Raw genomic sequence first — 18,091 nt, 5'->3', positions numbered from 1 at the left:
TGCCCCGCTATCTCCCCTCCCACACATGCCTCCTTCCTTTCTGTTATTCCTAGCTGTACCCCCCAAACACACACAAAACATACTCGTAAATACATATATATGAGGAGGTGATGAAAAGTTATCCACCCAAGAATGGAAGAAAGAGAGCAAATATATACAGCTGTGAAAAATGACAATATAACGGAAATAGTAAGGGGACAACTGTATATATTTGCTCTCTTTCTTCCATTTTGCCACATTGTTCATCTGCCATTCATGCTTAGTTCTCTTTTCTTATTTATGTGCATAATGGTTTTATGATTTATATCATTTGATTTTATCTGTTTCAATACTGTTTAACATTTTGGGCTCCTTTTACTAAGGTGAGCTAGCGGTTTTAGCGTGCGCTACAATACCACATACGCTAAACGCTAATGCCTCCATAGAGCTTGCGTTAGTATTTTTTGTTTAGCGCGTAGTTAGCGCGCGCTAAAAATGCTTAGTAAAAGGAGCCCTTTATGCACGTTGTCTTGTTTCATGCACATATTTATTGCTCTTCGTTTTCTTTGCTGTTTGCTTTTAAAGATTTTCAGCATTTTTTTAATAGGTTTTATGGGTTGCATTACTGTATTTGATTTTATTTGCAGCATTACTGTTCAATTTTTTATGCACGGTGTGTTGTTTCAGCTATGCATATATTTATTGCTGTTTGCTTTTAATAGTTTTTATTGCTGTTTTCTTATTATTCATGCATTATGATTTCTAATATTTTATTTCTATCCTACTATGTTTTTCATTTGGGGTCCTTTTGCTAAGGCACGCTAACCGATTTAGCACGCGCTCAATGCTAAGGCGCCCATTATATTCTATGGGCGCCTTAGCATTTAGCGTGCGCTAATCGGTTAGCACGCCTTAGGAAAAGGACCCCTTGTTTTGTTGTCCCGAGGAACTTGCTGAAACTTAGGGCTCCTTTTACTAAGGTGCGCTAGCGTTTTTAGCGCACGCAACAGATTAGCGCGCGCTAACCCCGCACTACGCGGCTAGAACTAACGCCAGCTCAATGCTGGCGTTAGCGTCTAGCGCACGCGGCATTGTAGCGTGTGCTATTCCACGCATTAAAGCCCTAACGTAGCTTAGTAAAAGGAACCCTTAGATCCTAGTTGGGACTTCATTTGATCTTTCTGATCAAGGACTTGTTATTGGTTCAGCTTTATAAATGGACATTTTTCCTGCTAGGTTTGTGGACGTCTTGCACAAAACGTCCAACCTCAGACTTAGGCACATTTTTGATTATGTCCCTCTAAGGGAAGAAATATTTTCTCATATTTGTTTTAAATCTATTTACTAGCTTCAATATATGTCCCACTAGTCCTAGTATTTTGGAAAGAGTAAACAAGTAACTCGCGTTCCATTTAGAGGTCTGCACAGGAATGGGGATCGCGGGAATCCCCCCTAACCCACGGGGACCCCCCTCTAGCCAACGGGACTCCCACGGGATGGAAGGCTTTGGAAGCAAGGTTCATCCATATAATATAATGGACACATCAGCCTTAGTAAAAGAGGGGGTTTATAAGTTAATTACCTGAACAGAAAACAAAAAAAGGGTTCCACCAAAGAGATTCCACAAGGAAAACAGCAGCGCAAACACAAAAGAAACTGTGGAATTGATGATCCTGTCAGAAGTAATTGCTGCTTTTTATGGGGCAGGGATGGAGGTAATTCCTTACAGGGATGGGTGGGACGGAGAGGATCCTGGCGGGGATGGGTGGGATTTCTGTCCCCACGCAACTCTAGTTCCATTCCACTCATCATTTTATAGACCTCTATCATATTGCCCCCGAGTCATGTCTTCTCCAGTCTGAAGAGCCCTAGCCACTTTAGCCTTTCCTCATGGGGAAGTCGTCCCATCCCTTTTACCATTTTCATCACCCTTCTCTGTACCTTTCCTAATTCCGCTATATCTTTCTTGAGATGCAGTGGCCAGAATTGCACACAGTGTTCAAGATGCAGCCTCACCATTTATTTATTTAAAAATGTACAGCCCGCATATCCTGCAATTCTAGGTGGGTAACAATAAAACATGCATAATAAAAGGATACATGACTACATAATGAAAATTACAGCAGTTTTTAATGTCAACTGTTTGTATAATCAAAACCACAGTCAGAAAGTATATCAAACATAAAATTAAAATTAAAACTACATTTTAGGAAAGGAACGCTTGCTCAAAAAAAGCCTAGTTTTAACATCTTCCTAAACTGCAGAATCCCCAACAGACTTCTCATCTCCAAAGACAACTCGTTCCAATACAATTCAACTTGTATCGTCAACATAGCCCAGACAGTTTCACCACACTCAAGATGGCACATCCAGATACAAGTTTTAAGTTTTCAAGTTTTATTTAAAATTTGATATACCGTTTTAAATAAATTGTCTAAGCGGTGTACCATGTTAAAACTATTAAAATCCAGGGGAAGACATCAAATAACAAGACTTTACTGACTTAAGATACAAATCAAAGGCCCATCATCCTTCAAGAGCTTGAAAATCAGGCCTAGGACCTTAAATTTAATGCGTGCATTAATGGGCAGCCAGTGCAAATCACGTAAAATGGGTGTAGCACGATCAAACCTCGAGGCGATACAAGCGCATTATAACATCATCATCTTTGTTTTCCATTCCTTTCCCCTTTAACTGGTCAACAAAACCTTTGCACTTTTTCCTACCCTACTTCATCACTAGTGACTACAGACAGCTATGTATGTCACCATAAGACGCTATCAGTGCTAGCTGCTAACATGCACTTATACGACCAATAACTGTTCTAATAACTGGCTTCATCAAGAAAGTTTCAATAAATCGCCTCAGATTTCAAGACCCTTCTCTGCACCCCATTTGATCTCATAAGGACTCCTGCTATGTTAGGTTGCCATCCCTATCAATTATACTGTATGACTGCTCCACTTTGATTGACCTGGCTCGAAAAGCAGTTAAATTAAGTATTAATTAACCTAAACAAACACAAGCGTGCTGACAGGAATGGGGCTACTGCATCTCGCAGAAGAATAGGAGCTCAATACGTTGAAAGCTCCCACTGCAAAATACGGCGGCTGATTCTACAAACATACGCAGACTTTGTAACGAATCCCCTTCTCAGCTGCAGAAAAATGGATGTTTCTGTTTCACTGACTTGAGGTAGTAGCTTGCTTAAAATACTCCTGGGCTGGAGTATCCCAACAGTGCGTGGCTGAGCAGTAACAGATGAGCAGGAAAACAAATCTAAAAAAAAAGTAAGCATTGCTTCTGGCAAACAAGCATTTTGGCCCCGATTTGATAAATGGTGCCTAGTTTAGGCACTGCCCAACCAAGTTCCACGCGGAACTCAAAACTGTTTAATTGGCATGGTAATTGACTACACCATTAAAAGCTAATTAAAACCAAACTTAACGATTAATTATGAGTTCCACACGGAACTCGATGAGGTACCTATCTGAAAAGCGGTTGTGGTTAGGGACAAAGAATAGGCGTGGTACGACTAAGATATCGGTAGGCATCTGTGTCAGGCACTGGTAAATTAGGCCAGGAAACCCGCAGCCTAATATACCAAATGCCTAATATTATGATGCCAACTGGCATCTAAGTCGAATTAGGCGCCACTAGAAGCGATTCCATAAACGATGCCCAGCGGTTGATTGATAACCGCGCCGAATGGTGTCTAGGAGTAAGGCGCTGCTAAGCATTGCATAGAAATCAGACTCTTTCTGCTGAGCATGTCGCTGCTTCAGATCAGCCTTAAACATAGGCGCTGGATTTTCAAAATGACTAGGGGTGCCAAACTCAAGAGAAGTTACCCCTCCCCTGGCACAGTGAGAGCTCGCTTAATGTAATGTAATGTAATTTATTTCTTATATACCGCTACATCCGTTAGGTTCTAAGCGGTTTACAGAAAATATACATTAAGATTAGAAATAAGAAAGGTACTTGAAAAATTCCCTTACTGTCCCGAAGGCTCACAATCTAACTAAAGTACCTGGAGGGTAATAGAGAAGTGAAAAGTAGAGTTAGAGGAAAATAAAAATAACACTCGCTGCACCCACAAAACTGGCCCCTGTAGTCTTAAAGACAGCAAGAAACAGAACACCAGAATGACATTTTGACATTCTCGAAAAGCAAAAGTTCACGTGCTGGGGAATGCTGCTTTACGCCATTCTGTTGATTTATTTAAAAAATCGACAGTGATGGATACACTAATTCTGCTTTGCATGGAGATCTTTTTTTTTTAGTAATATTAACTTATCACTGTTACAGTCATCAAGCCCCCTGTCATTCCCTGTGACATCTGCAATTCAGCGACAGGGCACAGGCGAGTCTACAGCCAAAACGGGAATTATGCGGCCCGGCTGCTGTGTAACCCACCGCCTAGGCTTTAGCTCTAGCCCCTGCGATACACACTCCCCCTGTTTCATTTACGAGGGCCGGGCAGGTTCTGTCTCTCATAACTGAAAACTCAACATTGAAGCATTGCCTGTTCGATTACAAGCACATGTTAATTCACCATCACTTACAGTCCCATTCTAGTTGATATCCCTATTCCTGTTGTGACACACTAAGGGCTAGATTCACTAAACCTCCAAACCGTGCGCGATTCGTTTCCGTTTGCATGCCGGCCAACTAATTCAGTAAAAGCCTGCATGCAAATGGGGATGATCGTTAAACACACCCCCTACCCACGGCCAGAGCGATCCCCGCTCATGCGCACACCCTGACAGTAGCGAAAGGAGAAGCAACCTCTTGTCAGGCCTCAGCCCAGTCCAGATCTCTCTTGCCTGCTCCCGGACTCTCCTGCTCTCTGCCACTGTTCCCTGCAGTGCAAGCCCGTGGTTTAAAAAAAAAAAAGGAATAAAAGACAGGCAGGCCTGTCAAAAAACCTGCAGACCTGTCAGTTACCGACAGCAGTTGGGTTTGTCAGTTGTAAAACCCGACTCAAAATAGCCAAGCAATTGTTAGTGAATCAATCGCTTGGCTATTTTGCATGGAGTTTTACTAATTTGCATGGGAGGATTGGGATCGGATCGCTATAGGCTTTAGTGAATAGTGCAGGAGGGAAATTTGGTCGCAAAGGGCTCGCAAACCGATCGGTACACGATCGGTTTGCTTAGTGAATCCTGGCCTTTGTATCTTGGTGTCATTTTAGAGCACAAACTGTCATTCAATCAACATATTCCATCGGTAACTAAAGCTTGCTCCACTTCATCAATTTAGAATTGTTTGCCCATTCCTAGATCATACTTCTCACAGAACTGTTCTTTATGCTCTTGTCAACACACAACAAGCAGATCCAACAAAGTCTGCAGTACAGTAGGCAAGAGCAAAAAAACGAGAAAAAAAACTGCAGATCAAAAAGCACAGTTACTTACCGTAACAGGTGTTATCCAGGGACAGCAGGCATATATTCTCACATGTGGGTGACGTCATCTACGGAGCCCCAGCGCGGACAGCTTTTCAAGCAAACTTGCTAGAAGTTTCAAGTTTGCACACTGCACCACGCATGTGCTAGCCTTCTTGCCACTAGAGGGCGCATCCCCACCTCGTGGTCCTCAGTTCCATAACATAGCAAAGAAAGCCATCCCCGGGGAGGTGGGCGGGTTGTGAGAATATATGCCTGCTGTCCCTGGATAACACCTGTTACGGTAAGTAACTGTGCTTTATCCCAGGACAAGCAGGCATGATATTCTCACATGTGGGTGACCTCCAAGCCAACCAAAAAAGGGCAGGTGGGAGGATGGCAAATTATGAAAACAGGTTACGTAACACCGACTGGCCAAACCGGCCGTCGCTTCTGGACAAAGTATCCAGACAGTAGTGAGAGGTGAACGTATGAACCGAAGACCAAGTGGCAGCTTTACAAATGTCCTCCATAGGTGTAGATCGGAGGAAAGCCACAGAAGCTGCCATCGCCCGGACTTTATGACCCGTAACGCGACCCGCAAGCGGGAGACCAGCCTGAGCGTAGCAAAAAGAAATGCAAGCAGCTAACCAGTTGGACAAGGTGCGCTTCGAAACCGGGTGTCCCAAACGATTAGGATCAAAGGACAAAAATAATTGAGGAACCTTCCGATAAGACTTGGAGCGTTGGAGATAAAAGGCCAACGCCCTCTTACAATCAAGGGTATGAAGCGCCGCCTCACCAGGATGAGAATGGGGCTTCGGAAAAAACACCGGAAGGACAATAGACTGATTGAGGTGGAAATCAGACACAACTTTAGGTAAAAATTTGGGATGGGTGCGGAGAACCACCTTATCATGATGAAAGACCGTGAAAGGAGGATCCGCAACCAAGGACTGTAACTCACTGATTCGACGAGCAGATGTGAGTGCAATCAAAAAGACTACTTTCCAAGTAAGAAACTTAAGATGCGATTTGTCGATGGGTTCAAAGGGAGGCTTCATAAGCTGAGCCAAGACCACATTAAGATCCCACACCACCGGAGGAGGTTTCAGAGGAGGATGGATATTCACTAGCCCCTTCATGAAACGTGTCACCAGAGGATGAAGAGAGAGAGAACGACCCTCAAGATGCCGATGGAATGCTGCAATGGCACTGAGATGCACCCGAATGGAAGTCGTTTTCAGGCCAGACTCAGACAAATGCAAAAGATATTCCAGAAGCGAAGCCACAGGCACCGAATCTGGTTGCAGACTATTCAAAGAACACCAGGAAGAAAACCTGGTCCATTTCTGAGTATAGCAAAGCCGAGTCGAGACCTTACGCGAGGCCTCCAAAACGTCCCTCACGGCCCGAGACACCGGAACCGAAGTCAGAGGGAGAGAAACCAAGCAGTCAGATGTAAAGACTGAAGATTGGGATGCAACAGCGAACCCCGACTCTGAGACAGCAGAGAGGGAAACACCGGTAGAAGTAGAGGTTCCCTGGTACTGAGTTGAAGAAGTAGGGAGAACCAGGGCTGCCTTGGCCACCGAGGTGCAATGAGGATCATGGAGGCTCCGGCCGATCTGAGATGAACCAGCGTTCTCAAAATCAGAGGGAACGGTGGAAACGCATAAAGGAACCTCCCCTCCCATTCGAGGAGGAAGGCATCCGCTTCGAGACGATCCGGAGAGTAGATCCGAGAGCAATAGAGGGGTAACTTGCGAGTCTCCGGAGAGGCAAACAGATCCACTTGAGGAGTTCCCCAGCGGTCGAAAACCTCGCGAAGTACTCGGGAGTTCAGAGACCATTCGTGCGGCTGGAGAAGACGACTGAGTTTGTCTGCAAGCTGGTTCTGCTCTCCCTGAATGTAGACCGCCCGCAGAAAGATATTCTGGGAAATTGCCCAGTCCCAAAGACGGAGAGCCTCCTGGCATAGAGGCCAAGAGCCCGTACCCCCCTGCTTGTTGACATAGTACATCGCTACCTGATTGTCCGTCCGCACGAGTACTACCTGGTCGTGCAGCAGGTGGACAAAAGCTCGCGCCGCCAGAAAAATGGCGCGAAGCTCCAGCACATTGATGTGGCACCGACGGTCCTCGGCCGACCACAGAGCCTGCGTCCTCAGACCGTCCAGGTGCGCTCCCCACGCGTACTCGGAAGAGTCCGTCGTCAAGACCTTGGTGTGAGGAGGAACGCGAAACAGCAAACCCCCTGACAAATTGGAAGAGTCGGTCCACCAACGGAGCGATCGACGTAAACAAGGAGTTACTGATATCCGGGAAGACACCGGATCGCGATCCTGGCGCCACTGCGACGACAGAGTCCATTGCGCGATTCTCAGGTGTAAGCGAGCGAACGGCGTGACGTGAACCGTCGACGCCATGTGACCCAGCAAAACCATCATGTGCTGGGCCGACACCTGCGACTGCCCTCGACAATGCCGACTCCACCGAAGCAGAGTCTCCCGCCGGGGCGGGGGGAGAAAAGCGCGAAGGCGAACCGTGTCCAGCACGGCTCCAATGAACTGGAGAGACTGCGCCGGACGCAATTGAGATTTGGGGAAGTTCACTTCGAACCCCAGGCCCTGTAAAAGACTGATAGTCTGTCGGGTCGCTAAGATAACCCCCTCCCTGGACGGGGCTTTGATCAGCCAATCGTCCAGATAGGGAAAGACCTGTAGACCCCGCGAGCGCAGGGCCGCCGCCACCACCACCATACACTTGGTGAATACCCGAGGGGAGGATGCCAGCCCGAAGGGAAGAACCCGATACTGCAGGTGCAAATCCCCGACCTGAAACCGCAAAAACCTGCGGCAAGCGGGATGCACCGGAACATGGGTGTAAGCTTCCTTCAAGTCCAGGGAGCACATCCAATCCCCCTCCTCCAAAAGAGGATAGAGAACCGGGAGCGATAACATACGGAACTTCTCTCGGACCAGGAACTTGTTGAGCTTCCGGAGGTCCAAAATGGGGCGTAAGTCCCCGGTCTTTTTTGGGACCAAAAAGTAACGGGAGTAAAATCCCAGGCCCATCTGATCGCGAGGCACCACCTCGACCGCCCTGAGGCTCAACAAGGCCCTGGCCTCCTCCAGGAGAAGGGGCAGCTGGTTCCGATTGGGAGGGCAAGCCCCGGGGGGCAAGTCCGGAGGCGGACAGGAGAAGTTCAGCAAATAGCCGTCTGAGATTATCCCGAGCACCCAGGCGTCCGACGTGATCACCGACCAGGCCCCGGCAAAGGCCGTCAGCCGACCCCCGATGGGGAGGGGGTGGCTCGATATTGCGGTGGGGGCCCGCCCCCAACCGCCTATCCCGTCAAAAGGACGGCGCGGCCTTGGCGGCCCCCTGCGCGGCAGGTTTAGAGGGGCCGCCTCTACTCTGCTGGGGCTGTCTTCGAGGGGGCGGTCTGGAGAAGGCCGGTGTGGACTTCTGAGGGTATCTCCTCGGAGGCTGCCTGAAGGGGCGCTGAGCAGGCGCCTTAGGCTTCGGCTTCACCAGAGAGGCCAAAGAGCGTTCCTGTTTGGAAAGTCGCTCCGTCGCCGCATCCAAAGTGTCATCAAACAATTCCACGCCAACGCAAGGCAAATTAGCCAGGCGTTCCTGCAAATTGGCCTCCATTTCGAGGGTACGGAGCCACGCCAGCCGGCGCATGGCCACTGCACAGGCGGAGACCCTCGAGGCGAGTTCAAATGCATCATAAACCGCGTGGAATAAATAGAGGCGCAGCTGGGTCAGGTTGGAACTAAAGGTGGCGAACCGGTCCCTATGCGACTCAGGCATCACCTCCCGAAAGGAGGGGAGGTCCTTCACCATCGTACGGAGGAAGGAAGAGTACGAGAAGGCGTAGTTCAGGACCCTGGTCGCCATCAGAGAGTTCGCATAGAGACGGCGCCCAAATTTGTCAAGGGTCCGGCCCTCCCTACTAGGCGGGACCGTCGCCGAGACCCGGGAAGGCTGAGATTTTTTGACCGCCGATTCCACCAGAAGCGAAGTGTGGGAAAGTTGGCCCTTCTCAAACCCTTTGATGGGAAGGGTGCGATACTTAGACTCCATTTTGGCGGGGACCACAGCGACCGTCAATGGAGCCTCAAGATTCCTCAGAAAGGTCTGACAGAGGACCTTGTTAATTGGAAGGCGCGGCGACTCCCTGGGGGGGGCAGGGAGATCCTGCTCCTCCAAAAACTCCTTGGTGTAAGTGGACCCTTCCGACAAGTCAACACCCAAAGCCGCAGCCATATCCTGCACAAACCTCGTAAAGGACGAGGGTTTAGCAGGAGGAGAGGGAGACCGAGACTTCCCGGCAGAGCCGAAGGGAGAGGCCTGGTTGGAGTATCTGGGCTCCCTACCCGACCCCGACCCCAAAGAGGCACAGTCCTGCGACCTCGACGGAGTCGGAGACCGGGTGCGCCTGGAGGAACCCCTCGGGGATCCCCCCGGGGTCCGAGGCACCGAGGTCCGCCCCTTCGGCCCGGGCGAGGAAGCCCGAGAGCTCTCCCTGGCCGGAGACCGGAACAAAATGGGGTTATCAACCCGCAAATCCCGAACTTGCAAGGCCCCGCCCCTGGCCGGTGACGAGCGACCACGCCGCCGAGGCGAGGTCCGAGACCTCTTAGCCTTCCTCGGCTTGCGCCTCGCTCGAGACCTGCCCGAGGGAGACGAACCCCTCGAGGACCCCGAGGACGAGGACGAAAGTCTTCGTACTCGGCGCCCCTTGTCCTTCGGCCGCACACTACGCTCCGGCGGATCTCGCGAAGCCGGGTCCGAGGGAACCACCGAGGTCGAGGCCGTGGGCGCCTCGGGAGCCAAGGCCCCGGTACCCGAGACCGAGGTCGCCAACTGCGGGGCCACCGGGGCCGAAGCCTCCGAGGCCGAAGCTGCCGAGGCCGAAGCCTGGTGCAGCTGGTCAATGGCCCCGGTGAGCTCCGAGGCGATCAACGCCCGGAGCAATTCCTGGAACACGGGGATTGACATCCCCTGCGGCAAGACCTGCCGCTGCTCCTCAGAGGGCGACCTCGGTCTCGAGTATTCCCTCGGGGCAGCGGACGATGGCAACTTGGGCTTCACTGAGGCGGACCCACCCGCCGACGAGCCCGAGGATGGCTTCTTAGATGGAGCTGAGGAGGGAAGCGGAGACTTACCCGAGGCCTTGGAAGAGGGCAGCTGCTTCGAAGGCACCGAGGCCCGAGGCGACGCCGACGGTCCCGAAGCTGAGGCCGAGGCCGATGTCGAGGCCGAGGTCAAGGCCGGGGCCGAAGCCGAGGCCGAACTCGAGGCCTTCCCCGGCGGGGACTCCACAGAGAAAAGTTCCGCCATGCGGGCCTTTCGGCGTTTAAGTGCCCGCTTCTGAAAGGTGGCACACTTATCGCAGGATGCCGTCGGGTGTTGGGGCCCCAAACACCGCAAACAGCACCTGTGCGGGTCAGTAATAGAAAGGAGTCTTTCACAGCGCCCGCACTTTTTAAAGCCCGTTACGGGCCGGGACATGGGCCCACAAGCGAGCCGGGAACAAGCGAGGTTCCTCGGCCACGGCTACCGGGAGCCCCCGGTAGTAACGAATACGAAGTATTTTTTTTTTTTTTTTTTTTTTGAAAAAGAAAGAAACAAAGCAAAAAGAGACGAAAAAACGCAGCGACCGTGCGAAAAACCCCACACAGCCGCGGCGACAGAAGGCAAATTTAGCACAATTTCTCCACAGGGCTTCTGGCTCCGCGGATGAAAAAGAACTGAGGACCACGAGGTGGGGATGCGCCCTCTAGTGGCAAGAAGGCTAGCACATGCGTGGTGCAGTGTGCAAACTTGAAACTTCTAGCAAGTTTGCTTGAAAAGCTGTCCGCGCTGGGGCTCCGTAGATGACGTCACCCACATGTGAGAATATCATGCCTGCTTGTCCTGGGATAATGTACAAGATGCAGGCTATGTTTATTTGTAGCAAATATTAATGCAATTACTGATATCACCTTACTACAAACCAAGGGACCCAACACGGTCCGTGTTTCGGAGAACACACCTTCAGGGGTCCGTGGTTGTTAAGGTTTCAGATAAACTGCAATGAGAATGGTATAAAACAACAGCCTGTGTGAATGAAACGCAAGCCGACAGTGCAATGCCAAAAGTGAAGCTAAGCCGACTCGGTTTAAATATGGAACGTGGGCTGCTGGAGCCTAAAGCACAGGAAAGCTTGAGTGGAAGCGGAGCGCTCACTATCCCAGCGCTTAAGCTGCTGTTTGAAGCCCAACCATTCCCAGTCGGAACGTGAAAGAATAGAGGTTGGACCTATGACATCAGTGCGCATAAGCCGATTGTGTGCTTATCCGAATTGCAAATATCTGGAGTTTACGCCATTGACTTTAATGTTTAAAAAAAAAAACGGGACCATGGTGGTAGGGTGCGGATAACCGAAGCGTGCGCTTAACCGACGTCCGCTTAGGTGGAGTCGACTGTTCTCATTTGAGCTAGAACGTAATTAGTTTGTCCATGTCCGTCAAAATGGTCACTGAACCTTTGATGCTGCTTCAATTGCAACTAAGTCTGAACCAGAGCTGAACCCAAAAGTTGCGCTTGTTTGAAAATGTGGCTTGTGGCTGTTTCAAAATATAACAACACATTATGGTTTCTACCGCAGCCTGGAACACTAAGGGCTCCTTTTACTAAGCCGTGCTAGCGGTTTTAGCGCTTGCTTAGCGTGCACTGCAATGCCACGCGCGCTAGATGCTAACACCGCCATTGAGCCGGCATTAGTTTTTGGCGCGTAGCGCACGCTAAAAACACTAGCGCACCTTAGTAAAAGGAGCCCTAAATATTTTGACGCTGCTCCGACGCTCATAGAAATTCTATGTCGGAGCAGCATCAGAGTATATAGCGTTCCAGGCCGCGGTAGAAACCTCTACCGCAGCTTAGTAAAAGGAGGGGGAGTATATTTGTTGGCTGGCCAATCGGTCCATCACACTCTAAAAAGTATATTTACTCTGACTTTTTGGAATATTCAGCTTTGTGCTTGCTAAATGAGCTTCTTAGTTCATGCTAATTCCATCAGCTCAAGCCCCTAATTGATTTGGGGTCCAATATTCAAGGATTTGTGCTCCTACCTGAGAGCTACACTCATAAATTGACCTCTTTGAAAATTTACTATGATTGAGTGCCGAAATGTATACTCAAAATTAACTACACTCCAATGTTTAGAAATACAGAAATTGGCAATACAGGTGGATTTAGGGCGAGGAAAAAAAACCTATAGGAGTTTAGCACTGATTTTCAGTACTAGATTCATACGTCTAGGCCAGTGATTCCCAACCCTGTCCTGGAGGAACACCAGGCCAATCGGGTTTTCAGGCTAGCCCTAATGAATATGCATGAGAGAGATTTGCATATGATGGAAGTGATAGGCATGCAAATTTGCTTCATGCATATTCATTAGGGCTAGCCTGAAAACCCGATTGGCCTGGTGGTCCTCCAGGACAGGGTTGGGAACCACTGATCTAGGCAAAGGACTGCCAGGCCTGCATCTGTAAGTTTTAAACTCCTAAATTAAGAAGCATTTTCAGCTGAAAACTTAGGGCCCCTTTTACAAAGCTACAGTAGGGAATCCAGCAAGGCAAATGCAACACAATCCATAGGAATTGAATGGGCTGTGTCATATTTGCCACACGGGGCTTGATACTGTGGCTTTATAAAAAGGGGCCCTTAGGCTCCTAAGTCTGGCTGAAAATAGGGCACAAATTTAGAAGTTTAAGGGGGGGAATTCATCAAGCAGTGTTAGGGCCTTAACATTCATTATAGGAATTAAAATGCACTAAATGCTAAGAAGCCCATTTTATACCTATGGGCTTCTTAGCATTTAGGGCACGTTAAGGCTCCAACATTACTTGATGAATTCCCCTCTAATTTAGACAAAAATTGGGCTCTTTGTTTCCTTAAGAGTCACTTTCAAAAATCACATCAAACTTGATCCTTGACAATCTTGACAATGAAACAATAGAAAATATTTCCTCGTGAGACACACAAGCGTTTTCTAGACCAGGCAGTTCCGGTCCTCGAGAGCTGGATATCGAGAGTCAGATTTTCAGTATATCCACCATGAATATGTAGGGGATGGATTTGCATGCACTGCCTCCTTGAGATGCAAATCTATCTCATGCATATTTATTGTGGATATCCTGAAAACCTGACCTGGCTGTGGCTCTCGAGGACTGGAATTGCCTATCCTTGGTCTAGAACGTTCACATGGGTAAAATGTGTCCACGTGCATAAACTGACCTTCTAAGCATTGCCTAGCTTCGGCGTGTGCAAAGATATGGGATGTGTTACAAAGTAGAGAATGGCACGGGGACAAATTTTTCCCCGTCCCCGCAGGAACTCAATTTTCCCGTCCCTGCAAGTTTTGTCACTGTCACCATCCCTGCCCCATTCCTCTAAGCTCAGCCTTAACTGCACAAACCTCGAACACTTATGATTTTAAAGTGTTTGAGGCTTGTGCAGATGAAGACAGAGTTTGTAGGAATGAGGCATGGACAGGAAAATGAGGGATGGACGGGAAAATGAGTTCCTGCAGAGACAGGAAAAAATTTGTCCCCATGTCATTCTCTATTACAAAGCATGCATACCTTGCAGCACTGAGAAAACTGGTACCCTTAGGGGGAAGAGAAAGTTGGAGGAATGATTTTCCCTGTACGAAAATCGTTCTTTTTCACAAGCAGCGAACAAAAAGTGGGATGGAACAATGGTCTTTCCTCGTTGAAAGGAGCCAGAGAGGGTTATGTAAAATGAAAGTTTATTATATTCATTCACAGATGGCTTGACCCGACACAGCGCTGTGTTTCGGCGTAAAATACGCCTGCATCTGGGGATCACATAAACTGAATAGATGTTTGGAAAATGAAATGATCAGCTGCACTCTGAAAAGAGTCCATATATATCGATGATGATTTCAATATTTAAAAGGAAGTAAATGGCAGCCAAAGCTGTTTTAAGCCATTTTGCTTCTTTGTGCCTTTTAGTGTAAATCATTTTTTTTAATTGCTGAACATCACGAAACAGCAGGTAAAACACAGCAAGCAAGAGCAAACAAAAACGTGTCAACATGTACATTTTCACTTTTCATCTCCCCTTGATCCAACCCCCCAGACCCCAAACAGAACCTCTCAAAGGCTCCCCCTCCTGCCCCCACGCTCCCCCCCCCCCACCTCTGTACGAGTCGGAGCGAACAGTGGAAGGCTGCGCTCTTATACCTTCCAACCATCCAAACGCCCACCAGCCCCCGAGAAACCAAAACAGCCCTCCCAAAACAGTCCCGTACCCTCCCCCCTCCCCCCATGGACTCCATTCATGCCAACAACCATACAACCAATCACACCCATCCATCCTCCCTTTGATGCTCCGGGGTGTCCAAGCATATCCAGACAGCTAAGAAAAGAAGGAAGAAGCAGGTTAGAAAGAGTTCAGCACTAAGCTCTAGGAGACAAGGACCAAATATAAGAGTCCCAAGTCAACAGAAAAACTTTCTTCCTTTTCATCGATATATACCAGTTTATGTGACCCCTGACGCAGGCGTATTTTACGTCGAAACGCAGCGCTATGTCGGGTCAAGCCATCTGTGAATTAATATAATAAACTTTCATTTTACACAATCCTCTGGCTCCTTTTAAAGGGGAAAGACCATTGCCCCATCCCACTTTTCGTTTGCTGCTTGTGGTTGGATTTGCGGGTTTGTTTTCTGTTGGACTTCCTTTTGGAGTTGTTCTTTTTTACCATTTTTTTTTAATAGGCCCTTACCTAATATACAGCAGACTCAGTGGGTCTCCTAAATGATGCCACCGTTTGGGAGAGAGGAGGCTGATTATACATTTAAAGGCACAGCTCCAACGCTCCAAACTGTGTGCATTGGTTAAACATGTGAATTAAAGAGGCATATGCAAATCGACACATCTCACGCATATTTATCGGGGATGTATCGATAAAGATTGTTTTGGAAAAGAACCACCCCTTACTAAAACATAAACTCAGAGATTTAATGCAATTGCAATAGTAAACTGGATCTGGTATATTGAAACAATGCAAATGCAGGCCGGAACTTTAACCTGAGCAGTGTAATAATACAGTTGAAAGATTGTCCCCTGACTTTCTGTACCGTCATTTCAGCAACACGCTCCACGGCACGTGCACCTGTTTGCAGCTAAACCTTGCGGAGAATCAAGCCTTAAACCTCCCCGGATGCAACTCCTGGGACTTTTCCTTTAACACCAAAGCAAACGAGAAGCAACGCCACTCACCAAAATACTCCTTTTTCATGTGCATCTCCAGCTCCTTCTCCAGCTCCAGGGTCAGCGCTTCCAGTCTCCTTTCCACCTGGCTGGGCCCGCTCTCCCTGCACGGAGTGACCTGATAGGGGAGCTGGAATTTAGGGACCGTCGCGGATCCCCTGGCCGAGCCGTAGTAGGACGCCAAGGTCCCCGGCGGGGCCGCGTCGGCGCCCGAGGTAAACGGTTGCTGCTGCTGCTGCTCCATCCCGGGAGGCGAGCGCGGCTTGCGGCGACAGGGGTCTGCCAAGTCCTGCAGGAGAGCTTCGTCTTGCAAGCCGGGGCCTAGCCCGGAGGAGCGGGGCGAAGGCTGCGGGAGCTCCGGGTAGGCGCTCGTCGAGCCCCGCGAGCTGCGGGAGCTGTGGCTGGAAATGCTCGACCGGGGGCTGAGCACCGACGGGTTGCAGCTGCCCAGCGTGGCCGATCGGCCGTCGGGGCCGCACACGCTGGAGCGGGGGCTGAGCGCCGAGAGCCCCGGGCCGTCGAGCTCCGGGTTGGCCGCCGGCGCGTACCGCGAGTCCGAGTAGCTGGATCGGGGGCTGGTGGTGCACGAGTACTGGCTGGCCGTGCTCGAGCGAGGGCTGACGTGCCGCTGGTCGTAGCCCATGCTGATGCCGCTGGTCCGGTTGCTGCTGGGCTTGCTCCCGCCCTCGTAGCCGGCCAGACTGGCCCTGGGGCTGGAATGCTTACTGGTGTCGCTGGCCGTGCTGGCGTAGCTCGACCTGGCGCTTAAGCTGGTGCCGTCGTACTGGACGAAGCTCGAGCCGGGGCTGGTGTATTTCTCCTGCCCGGGCACCACCAGGCTGGAGCGGGGGCTGGAGAACCTCTCGTAGGGCGCGGGGTTGCCGGCGACGCTGCTCCTGGGGCTGGAGAAGCGGCTGTGGTCCGACGACGACGCCACGCTCGACCCGGGGCTGGTGGCGTGGTACCTGCCGGCGGGGTAGACGGGGCACAAGCCTGGCTTGTGGATCGCGACGCCCTCGTAGGCGCTGCCGGCGCTGTGCCTGTGCGCGTCGGGCGCGTAGCGCCTGGGCTTGTCCGAGAAGCCCCCGTAGCAAGGCAGCGCCACTTCGGACTCGGCGCGGCTCCCCTCCGGGCCGCCCAGCCGGCTGCCGTTGACGGGGCGCAGGGCGGCGTCGTCAGAAACTTGGGGGCCAGCCTGGTGCGCGCCGGCGGCCGGCGGGCTCCGGAGCTGCGCGAGGCTGCCGTTGAGCCGGCGGCTCTCCTCCAGCTCCCTCCGCGCGCCGTACAGCCTGTCTCTGCACGGCTCGTAGAGGGAGAGCTCGCCCAGGAACTTGCCGGCTTTCAACGCGACGTCCTCCTTGTACTTCTCCATGAGCTGCCTCTCGCGCGCGCCGCAACCCCACTGCTCCGGGATTTAAAAAAAAAAAAAAAAAGGAGGGGGTAGGGGGGTAGGGAAGAAGGAAAAAAAAGTGCTGGGTGTGAACAACCCGACGCGAAATCGCTGGCTGCTAGCTTAGCGGCACTGGCCGAACCCCAGAGCACGCCGCGGGGGCTTTGCCATAAGGTGACACTGCACGCGGATGGGAACTTGTTGCTGCCGGGAAGCCTTCAAGGCACTGCAGTCCCCCGCATCATTTCTGTTTTGGACGGAAAGGGGAGAAGAAATCGGATCCCGCAGGAGACTAGAGTGAGGGGGGGGGGCGGGGAAGGAGCCCAAATGCAATAGCCCAAACCCTTATGTCAATTTCAACCCTTGAATAATTTGCTCCCTCCAGTCAATGGCGCGCTGCGCGGAGGAATTTTCACTTCTTAGGTTTCCTGCCTTTTCGTTCCAAATGTATTGGCTATTGTAGGAGGGAGTTGAGGGGGGGGTGGGTGCAAGGTTTTGCAGAGACACGTAAAAGCGCAGAGCTTACTCTTCCGGGAGCTTTGGGTGATTACCAAAAGAAAGGAGAAATGAGAGAAAGGGAGGAGGGGGGGGGGTTACGTGGAGGAGGAGAGTGGGACTTTTTTTCTGGTGGATGGAATGCGCGGAGGGAGAACGGGACGCTGCGGCTCTGTGGAATGTGCTTAACGCCGGAGCCAAACAATGCTGGGAACCGAGTCTGAGTCCGAGCCGTGCGGAGTGCTACAAAGGGCTCCGACCCCCTAGTCTCGCCCGCACTTCGCGCTGCTCTTCTAAGCGAAGAAGGGACGGCAGCGGGCTTCTTCTCTCCTGCCGGTTTTCGAGGGCTGCCGACTCCATGTTGCAGGGGATGGAGGAGAACCGAGGGGGGCTTTCACTTTGCTCTGCGATCGGAACTGCGGAGAAGTTCGCGGCTTGTGCCCTGCGCGATGTCAGGCTTTTATCATAGTTAATATTTAAAAAAAAAAAAAAAAAAAATCCCGACCACAGACGTCTGAACAGAGGACCCCCTCCTCCCCCCAGG

The 18,091-nt window shown here is 50.6% G+C and overlaps 1 protein-coding gene across 2 annotated transcripts in view; it reads right to left on the bottom strand.

Moving 5' to 3' along the window:
- Window positions 1–17,598, bottom strand: part of WTIP (WT1 interacting protein) — a 243,780-nt gene extending 226,182 nt beyond the window's left edge. Inside the window, exon 1 of one of the 2 annotated variants that reach the window (XM_033942516.1) lies at window positions 15,672–17,598. In XM_033942516.1, the coding sequence (XP_033798407.1) occupies window positions 15,672–17,034 (1,363 nt within the window). In that variant the 5' untranslated portion in view covers window positions 17,035–17,598. The remainder of the gene's footprint in view (window positions 1–15,671) is intronic. The other variant, XM_033942514.1, reaches the window with a different exon arrangement.
- Between the last annotated feature and the right edge of the window lie 493 nt (window positions 17,599–18,091).

The sequence above is a fragment of the Geotrypetes seraphini genome, chromosome 4 (assembly GCF_902459505.1).
Source record: "Geotrypetes seraphini chromosome 4, aGeoSer1.1, whole genome shotgun sequence".
Classification (NCBI taxonomy): domain Eukaryota; kingdom Metazoa; phylum Chordata; class Amphibia; order Gymnophiona; family Dermophiidae; genus Geotrypetes; species Geotrypetes seraphini.
Note: the sequence above shows the minus strand (reverse complement) of the source record. Positions and strands in the feature narration are given on the sequence as shown.